This window comes from Lupinus angustifolius, chromosome LG07 (assembly GCF_001865875.1).
Source record: "Lupinus angustifolius cultivar Tanjil chromosome LG07, LupAngTanjil_v1.0, whole genome shotgun sequence".
Lineage (NCBI taxonomy): Eukaryota > Viridiplantae > Streptophyta > Magnoliopsida > Fabales > Fabaceae > Lupinus > Lupinus angustifolius.
In genome coordinates, this window is record NC_032015.1 from 2684311 (window position 1) to 2694800 (window position 10490).

Genomic DNA, 10490 nt, shown 5'->3' on the forward strand with positions numbered 1-10490 from the left:
TTGGGTTACACTGATACACGAAAAAATATATACATTGATAATTATCTACAATTTATTTTTAATTATTATTGATTATTTAAAAAAATTAATACAGATGAATGATGTAAAGACTGTATATAAATCTTTACGCTCATCATTAATTAATGTGTAGCCATTAATGAAGATTTGATTGAATCTTAGAATAATTTCTCTTTGAAATGTCTGTTAACATTTATGATTAACATGTGTCTATTCACATTGCTTAATGGAAAATGTGTATAAACAATTTTAAGTTTCAATAGCTTTATCCCAACAATAATTGCATTTTCTGTCTTGGCTCAATGAATGGTGCAACTTTTGTTTTCTTGGTCTTTTGCAAGAAAATTGGCGCAGGATATATTTGTGGGGGACAGAATGCGCATTAGTAAAATTGACTAAAATTCTGGTTTAATATAATTCGCAGCAACAAAGTTTTTTTTCCTGATTGGTGGAACTCTCCCTTGACATGTATCATGAGTTGTTCAAGGTATAAGGAATTTGGTTTGTAATAATTTTCTGATAGTTTAGGCTTCTGAAGAAATATTAAATTTATGTACCTATTTTTTTAATTAGAAATTTTGGTATGTTAAGTCTTCTAGGCTCATTAGATATACCTCACAATGCATGGATATACCTCAAGTTAGATCCCGGGGTGACCAAAGGATAATGTTTGATTCTTGGGAGTGACACTTGTTAAGAAAGACAATCACACACCCCGAAAGATATTAATTCATTCCCAGAGGGTGAGAGATATCCTAATTAACAAAAAAAAAAGCAGGAGATTATCAAATCAACACTAAGATTTGTAATCACAACATATGAAGTATGACTTAATACCTAATACCCTATGTATATATATCATCGAAAAAAGTTAATACCCTATGTACAGGATGAAAGGAAATAAATACTCCTGCAGAACACCACGACACTGTCTCCAATTATTGTTGGCATCTAGCAGAACATAATGCATATAATTAGTTAGTGAAAGATAAAACAGAGAACAATTGTTTATAAACGGTAGATATTTGTGTTATCTTTTGAACGGATGAGAAAACTTGCTGCAGATATTTTTGAAGACTCTAGAATCAAGATATTTATTCTCTCACTTTTGAGGCACCAGCCTCTAGATAGAACTTGATAATGCATGATGAATATTAATTAAACACAAGAACAAAGGAAATCAAAATTCGTCATACCACTATAGTCCACACTCCACACAACAGATCGACTTCATAACTTTCTCTATAAAGGGATGGATTTTACATTCATATGAAGAGGATAAATGGAGGGTTTTTTGTACCCAAAAATTTGCATGTGAAATAGAGAATTTTTTGGGTACAAATACAATAGTAGGAAATTTATGATTCTAGTGGCCAATAGTTGGAAATAAAGTTAAAGTAATTATATTTTTTTCAACTGATAGGCAGGTGAAAAGCATCAACCCACTAAGATGTCTATACTTTTATTTTCGGCCATAAAAAAGTAACATAACACATGTGCGATCGTCATTTGCCATGCCTATGTGTCATAAACACGGGAAGGATTAAATTAATGATCATGGGGTTTCTTAGGGAATCATGATAAGTGATTTGTGAAGTCAAGTGTCTAATTATGATAACTAGACTTGGTGGATTGTTTTTCTTTGGTTATCATGTGTTGTACTATTGCACTTTGTGGACTTAACACTGTTCAAAACATTGCTCAAAGTACAACAACCACTAGCAATATTTGTTACGATCAACTTTTGCTTCCAATTGATGTATTGATCTGTGGCTGTGCTTCTCATGAATTTTTGAGTTAATGTATTCATGTTTGCAGGGTCGAATATAGGCCCCTTATTTCGAAAGTCTCAAATTCTCACTTCTCTCTCACACTCCTTATTTTATGATATATTAGAAAAACTTATATGAAGACACATATATATATATATATAGATATCAATAAAATCTTCATAATATTTTTTTATTTTAATTAGTCATGTGAATAATAAAACTAAAAAAATATAAATGTATTTGTCTCTGAATATAATATGTTATTATATATTTTTAAAAGAAGTTTGTTTCGTGTGTATAGAGGAAACTATGAAAACACTTATGGGGCTATAATTTTTGCTTTTTTGGTGTTATCTAAAATAATTATTTAGATTATAAATGTCGATTTTTTTATTTCAATAAAATTATTATTATTTCTCCTATTATATGCTTATCAATTTATCTCATTTTAATCCACTACTAATTTTTATTTTCACAATAACAAAAATAAAAAATAATAAAAAGTAATTAATGCTACCTTTAACTTCCAGAATGACGCTTAAATAATAAAAAAATTATTCTAAAAATAACACTTATAAATGAAAGCTTAAAATCATATCAAAAGCAAAGCCCAACTCATGTAGCAGAAAAAGCCTATAATCTAGCTAGATGAAAATGGGGTTTGCAAGTCTAACATCACTTGTGGGTGGGTTGGTTAACCTTTGTTAGTGAGATTGGAGGTAGACCCCATTTCACACTTGAGACTACAAGTGATATAGTGTTGGTGGATAGAGATCATATGTTCCAAACATTTCACTTCATGTCTTGAGTCAATCACAATGTTACTTTTTATTATTTTTTGTATTTTTATTCATGTATCAATATGTGATTAACTTGGGACAAAGAATTGGACATTATTAGGGACAAGTGATCCCATCTCAGTGTTTGTAAGTTTATATCCTGTGTTTCTTCATTTACTAATTTAGTTCTGCTAAATTCCATTTTCTTCGTTATGGTTATTTTAATGAATTTGCTTAAAGTTCTTTCTTCTATCAGTGTCAGAAGTTTTTCACATCTTCATATCCTTGTCTTTACTTTTGCAGCTTCTTGCAATGTACATATTCTTGAGTTCTCTAGAAATGTGCAACACTTTCAAAAAGTTTATTCTTGTAAAATAGAAGTTGTATATTGGGGACAAATCAAATCAAATTGAGAATGATAGTGACTGACCATTTGAAATTCTGATTATTGAATTTAAGGTACACACCAAACAACTAAATTAATTTCACTAAAACTACGAACCATACTCAATATGACACTTCACATGACTGCACCATCAAATTTGTTTTAGTAATTAGTTATGAATCTAATGTTGAAGTCAATTTTATATGACAGTCATATATATACACATGTGTATATTTCAAACGATGTTATGTTGATCAGATTTTGTTTTTTCACAATCTGGCATAGCTAGAGCTGAATCCTCAACTAGAATAACAACATCAGAAGCATCAATCTTAGGATCCGGTTCAGCACATTCACAGTATGAAGATTGTGATATTTTTGGACATTTATTTGATTCTACATCATCAAAATTTGTGAGGGAGGCAAGATCATTAACACAATCTGCAAGTTTCTCTGTACAATCTGCAATATCAATTAGTAATGAAGCTACTGTTCCAACTGGTATCACTGATAAAAGATCTGTTTCTTCTCTTAAGCTTGATTGAAGTAATGATTTAAGTCTCTTGCTTGCAGCTTTTGAGTTTGCAATATGAATATCAGCAGAAAATGGTTTTGTCATTGTTTTTATAGACAATCCTAGTTCCTTCAAAGCTTTTGTAGATTCCATTGTCATTTCTAAGCTTGCCTCTTCCATCATAGATCGAATTTCTGAAGATCCCTGCAAAAGGTTGCAATCGATTACAATATTAGTGATCAGATTATGAGTTTTGAGTATCTTAGGATTTATTTTAATTTTCCTAACAAAAATGGTAATAATATTAGCATGTGACAACATTATAACGACCCATAATAAATTTTATATTCCAACACATCTAAAACTCATTGCCACTCTTGCATAGCTTGGTTTAGTCTAGTTTATGTTCATTTATTTTATATTTGTGTATACTAGTAAATGATATATATTTTGTAGGACTTAGTAGGACCCAATTAAAAAATTAAAATTAAAATTTTATTGTAAAATATTAAACATCTATAAGATTTGGGATATATACTTGATTGTCTGAATTGAGGTATCCTTTGAGAGCTTCCATTCTATATGCACATTGACGGCTAAGGGTGCCAATTTTAAGGTATTGGTCCCATGGGTGACGAAATCTGAATTTGCCATGACCAGGTTCCCATCTAGCAAAATTGGCCTACACATTCGTTATAAAAAATTATATATGTCAGGTAGAATTTTCATAAAGGCAAAGAAGGTAGGGATTATATAGAAAAGATGACAACTTTACCCACCAGAGACTCTTCAGAACTTTTGGAATTAAGGACACTTTTATAACGTTCCAGACAAGACATGATATTTGTAGAATCTCCATCCTCTAATGTTGTGAAGTACTCACATATAAATGCTGCAAAATATAACAAGGTTATGGCCTAATTAGGAAAGGAATCATCTCCCCAAACATAAATTATTAATTTTGTCTTTACATTTAAAATCAAATAAAATGATAGAAAGTAGGGAAAACTTTGTAAAAAATCTAATGTGCAACTTGAATCTGAAATTTAACCTTTACTCTTTAAGTTATTGTATGATAAATTTCGGATTTAAATTGTTGTTGACACACATATACATTTTCATTCAACTTCTCATAATCGTCACAAATTTGTACTAAAGTGCATACTATTAAGCTTTTTTTTTACATTTTAAAAGTAACAAGGTTAAAGTGTTATACCCTATGTTTTTTAGAGGTATTATTAAAAAGTATTATTTTAATTATTTTAGCTATTTGTTACTTCATTACAAGATTTTAATAAATTTCTTACCTTGTAAGAAATCACTAAGTTTTTCCAAGTTGAGTGCAATTGAATAGTGGAGTTCTTCACCGGCCCACACAGGACAAACAAAAATGGAAATCACAACACAAGCAGAACCTCCTATGAAAATGGTGGACAATCTCTTGTGTGCCATTTCCAGCACTTCATCATCACGAAAACCAGAGACTGATATCAAAGAGAATGTCAAAATAAATATCAGGAACCCATAATCATATCTTGCCTTCACTTTGGGAATAAACCTTATAAATGATACTATTGCAGCTGCAAAAAAGAAGAAAACAAGGATTAAATTCATATACATTAAGAAAATCAATGATGATTAATTTATTATAGATGTTGAGTCTTCACCTAAAACGTAAAATTATTGTGTTATGATTTGGAAATTATGAGTTCAAATTCTGGATCCTAGGACTTATGAGATATAAGTTTCTTGTACTATGTCACTATTTTTTGATAATTATGTTTTTTAAACTTTTGTAACTTTGATTACCTTGTAGGAAAACAAAGAAGCCAATCAATATGGGTTCTACTTTCTCTCCTGCTAGGCTAGCCAAGTAATGAGCCCCAACACCAAGAGTACCAGCCATCAAGGTTGCCAATGTTCTATTCAAACCTTTTCCTAGAGTGGCTCCTAAAAAAGTGTCATGAATAGTTAGTTCAACAAAGGAATACTTAATAAATAATACAAACGAAATGAGTAATGGGTAACTATGAAGAATTAAAATATGCACAAACTTACCCACAGTGTACTCAAAAACTACCACTACAGTCATCACAGCCCACATTGCAGAGAGACCAAAGTTCTCATATAGTGGTTGATAGTAATAGAATAGAGACACAAGTGATATTGCAAGTCCTACTTTAAGTGAATGAATAACTTTTCTAGGGTCATCTTGTGCTATCTTTTTTGTCATTCTACAAATTTCCCACACCTTCTCCTTAAAAGCTTTTGTCAAGGTTATTATCCGTTCCCACACTCTTCCAAGTACCCCTTTCTCCTGGGTTGTGTTTGCAGATACCATCTCCATGAACTTAAAAGATGAGTTGTAATAGGAACAAAGATGGTGTGATAATGTGATATTATACCTAAATAGGTCTTGTTTGTTGCTGCCTTATACGTGTGGGTATATATAGAGTGAGGGGCAAGAGAAAGCACCAAGTTGAAGATTTCTAGAATAATATTTTAATGTTATAAGCATGAGTTAGTGCTTAATTTGTACGGTGTGAGTACAAAGAAATTTCTGATTACAAAAGTGGGTTTAGACTTATGTAGCAAAGAATGCTGATATTGACCCATAATAAATATAATAAATTTCTAGGTGCTATGCGACAAAAACGATAATGATGGTGCATTTTAGACGTGTGTGGATACTGTTATACATTGCTAGTTGCCCACAAGTTTTCAAATACTAAATATTAAAGGCTAGGGATACCTTGGTATACCAAATCAGGAATGCAAAAATAACTAAATATGAGACTAAAGCCACTTGATGAGTTTAGTCAAGTGGTAAAAAGTGAAAATATCATTGGAGTACAGCTTTGGTGGTAACAAGATTCAGTAAAGTTTAGATGATAATTCTGACTAGCTGGAATCTCTCTGTTATAAAACTTTATAATAGAAACTAGATAAGAATGAACTAGGACCTAAGGTTTAAGTTTATTTTTTATATAAACTTTTTCAATTCGAATAATGCTATACAAAGCAATTGGTAAAGAAAATTGGTCTAAAGGAAAGGTATGCCATTAGAAGATCAACAACCTTCAATCTTATTGACTAATGCTATAAAATAAGAGTCGGAGAAAATTTTAACCAATATATCAATCCTATCGGCTAATGCTATAAAATGTATCATGATAGAAGAGGCTTGGCATTTTTTAATAAATAAGAGAAATTTTATTCATAATAATCTTAATTCATCATAGGCATTACACTCCTCACCTTCTAGGAAGGGTTGAAGAATAATTAGTACATTCATGGTTAATACAGGAACAAAGTATATAGCTATAGGTAATAGAAGAGACTCAACATCAATTCAAAATCACTGTCCTCAGGAGTTCGCATATTTTTTATTTTTACAACTGAGGACGTTCGCATCTTGTAACTATCATTTTCAAAACTTGATCTATTTATACATCACTGATAGGCTTTGCATGAAAAGGACTAGTCTGCATGATAAAATTGAATTTATGACACAGGGAAGTTCTTCCTTATCTGTATTTTTGTAAGCAATTATTAGGTGAATCCGGTGTGTAGGTCCCTATAGACTATAGTTATTAATTAAACTATACATAATTGCAATATATAGTTTGCAATTATGAACAACTATTTGCTATCTGGACTTGTTAAATAATGGAAAGAAATAGTGTAATTGATCCTTACCAACCAGAAAATCATTCTATTTTTTTCTCGTCGATTAACACAAAAATGAAGTCACCCTTAGCTTGAATAAATATTCAAAGAATGAGTGTTAGACAAACATAAAATAGAAGTAACACCAAAATGGAAATAGAAGAAAGAGGAAGAATACAATGAATGCATTAAAACTTACTAACTTAGTTTATTAAGCAAGTCAAACAGATAATCTCACCTCAGTTTAGATGACAACGGGGAAATTGCAATTATTCTAATCTCAGTTTATTAATTAAAATAACGGAGTATATTACTATAAAAATATTTTACAAAGATTAATTCTTTATTATAAAAAATGATGTATATATAAATGATTATACAAAGTATATAAAAGAGTGAATGAACACGAGTTCTCATGATCATTAGATGGAACCTTTTTTTTCTAATAAAACGTTGCCAATTAATAATAATTACAATTGGCATATAAGACTCTTTTGTGGGAAAACATCATATTTTTTTGGATTACACAAACTATACTTCTCAAAACTACTATATTCTTCACTACTATAATCACTCATTCTCACGCTTTAACTTATCAACCGATATGATAGATGATTAATATATTTTTTATCTATCATTTTCTCTCTCCCATCTTATAAGGATATTTTTATTGATATATTAATTAGTAAGCCTGACCTTTTATATTTAAAGATTGAAAAAAGGGATACACAATGAAAACAACCTGAAAGGAATGTGACATTGAGTTTCATCCATCATTTGAGGGTGAGGAAATGGATTGAAAATGAAATTCATCATGGTTGATTGATAAATTTTATAAAAGATCAATAAAATTGCAGTTACTTATAATATTAGATATCCCAATATGCTCTTCCAAACCCACATTTCTTAATCAGAACCATTTAGATAGTTATTTAATTTCTTTGTCTTTCTTACATTTTTTTCTGGTAAAGGTAAGTGAAATTTTGAGAAGGACGTGACATGATCAAAATTATGATTGAACTTTTTTTATAGAGGCTCTTTGGCATTTCACTAAAGCTAGTAAAACTCTATCTAGGATAGGTAGTTGAGTCCACTAGCTATTTAAGTTTATTCTCAAAGAATGCATGGCAACTTGTGCCTCCAGCTTTAAAGCATGGTTGATTGAAAAAATGTTAGTAGCACCGTACCTTTTTACCATATATGGATATTAGATACGGTACCACACAAACTTCTTAGGAGCCATATAGAAGGAAAAGGAAAATAAAATAAAATGAGTGGTGATGAATAATCCATAAAAAAATTTGACACTTTTTTGGTGCATCAACCATCACTCTATGTTGATAACGTGATACCCAAAATGAAATCTTAAAGACAACTCATCTATCTGTACGTATCTGAAGTTCCAGATATCATACTTTAGTTTTCAGATTGTCCCTTCAAAACAGAATAATTTGTAATGTTAATAGCATCTTTCTTATTTAGCACAGGTAAACGATGTCCTACAAAATTAAGAAATGTATCCAATTATATATCATTAGAGACATGGATACGTCAATATTGGAACAAACCCAAACAAGGAAAAAAAACTAAGTTAAAAATAAATCAAAATCATATATATAGCAAGGAGATAAGACATATTTTCCCTTCCAGTTACATTTTATTCTTTACATGTACGAAACATACCTGTGATGTACCAAAAATAAGAACATGCCTGTGGTGGAGACTTGAGGGTACCCAAGTTGGTGAAAGATAAAATGTTGATTGGTGTAGCTGTGAGTTATGTACACAACCACTAATTAAGAGTCTAGATATTTTGAATATGCATAGATGGATTGAATATATTCTTGTATCTAAGGACATCCCATATTTCATTTTTTGAGTTCCCTAACTAAATTTATTAAATAATATATATGCAATTTAAAGCAGCATCATATCCATCCCTTTCATTTAGTTCTTTACTGAAATCAAACTGCGGCCGTTAGTTACATATAAGATTCGAGCACATTAGATTTTTGTTCTTCTGTTGTTGTACGTGCTCTATATAGCATAAAAAGGGACAAAAAATATGCCTTGGGATAATTCGTTGTGTTTAGTGACATACAATAGAGTATACATGGGTTGGGAATAAAATGGTGAACATGTGAAGCAAACAACAATTACCTGCTAAGATTTGGCTTTACCATTTTATGTTAAATTTTGGTATGTGTGGGTACTTTTCTTATTATTCTTCCGGATAAAGATTCATATCATATGTGTACACATATCTTCTATGTGAAAGATTTTTTTTCCAATGTATCATCTGGTCCTTCAGTCAATAGTTAGAGATTATTTGTTTCAAATATATAAATCAGTGAGTTTGTCGTTATTAACAAAATATGTTTCATATACTAACAATGTTGGTATAGGTGATAGAATAAGTGGGTAAAAACAGAATTAGTTTATCTAAAACTAAACTTAATGTAAAATATACATTGTAAATTTCAGCTCTAATATTCTATTTAGCAAGTCCATATATAAATAGATGAAGTTTCATGAACAGAATATTCCCCCAGTGAAGTATAAATATTTATACCAGTGAAGTATCACATGCTGCAAAAAATATTATAACACAAACAATTTTTTTGACTTAAATTCCTAAATGTGCTCACCCAACAATTACATTACGAGCCTTCTGTCAGAAGGAGAAAAAAATATATATAAGAGGAGAATTAGACCAATCTAAGTAACCAACCCTTGCCTAATCCTATAAACCAAGTTCATGTCAGCAAAGGGCTCGGCTTCTAGATAGAAATCACTTGTCCCAACTTAGTGTTTCTAATGTCTCGCCCAATAATTTAGTGACATATCATTTAAATTTTTTAGTTCATCATGAGTAAAAAACACATTCATGTGCAACAATTCCTTCCCAATACATGACGGTGAAATAGAGTTGAAGATAGCAAGCTAGGACAAGTGATTTTCATCCCTCCCTAACTCCCTTCTAGCCCATATGCTTGACTTATAGTAGCATGCCAAAAAAACATTCCCCTCCTTGAATTTTACCCTTTTGATGTACATAGCTTAATGCTCTTATCCTTGACCTGTGTACCAGCTTTGTAGTCCAATGAATTTCATAATGACACGCACTATGAGATTTTTCAGCTGCACCTTTTAACCCTCTTCTTCTAATTTTATACAACGGTACTTTACAGTTTATACATCCGACGCACAGAGATCACATAAGGTTAAATTAGAGTTCAAGATTTCTAGTACTTTTATCTTACTTCATTTTTAATTCAGTCATTATAATTTTTTAAAATCAATATTTATACGTATGTAGGTACAATAACCACAATATCTACACTTGTGAAAGA

General features: G+C 30.7%; 1 protein-coding gene across 1 annotated transcript; it reads right to left on the minus strand.

The window, feature by feature from the left end:
* LOC109352735 (aluminum-activated malate transporter 2-like) lies at window positions 3186-6037 on the minus strand. The gene is made up of 6 exons (XM_019594922.1): window positions 5527-6037; window positions 5278-5418; window positions 4776-5048; window positions 4248-4360; window positions 4007-4150; window positions 3186-3672 (listed from the first exon to the last, which is right to left on the minus strand). The coding sequence occupies exons 1-6, from the start codon at window positions 5813-5815 to the stop codon at window positions 3190-3192; spliced, it is 1443 nt and encodes a 480-aa protein (XP_019450467.1). The 5' UTR covers window positions 5816-6037; the 3' UTR covers window positions 3186-3189.

Excerpts from the sequence above, each read along its gene's own strand:
- LOC109352735 (XM_019594922.1), bottom strand. The coding sequence starts at position 5,815 with ATGGAGATGGTATCTGCAAACACAACCCAGGAGAAAGGGGTACTTGGA. Across the intron at positions 5,049-5,277 it reads CTTCTTTGTTTTCCTACAAG|CTGCAATAGTATCATTTATA; the intron begins GTAATCAAAGTT and ends TCTTTTTTGCAG. Across the intron at positions 4,361-4,775 it reads ACTTAGTGATTTCTTACAAG|CATTTATATGTGAGTACTTC; the intron begins GTAAGAAATTTA and ends TATATTTTGCAG.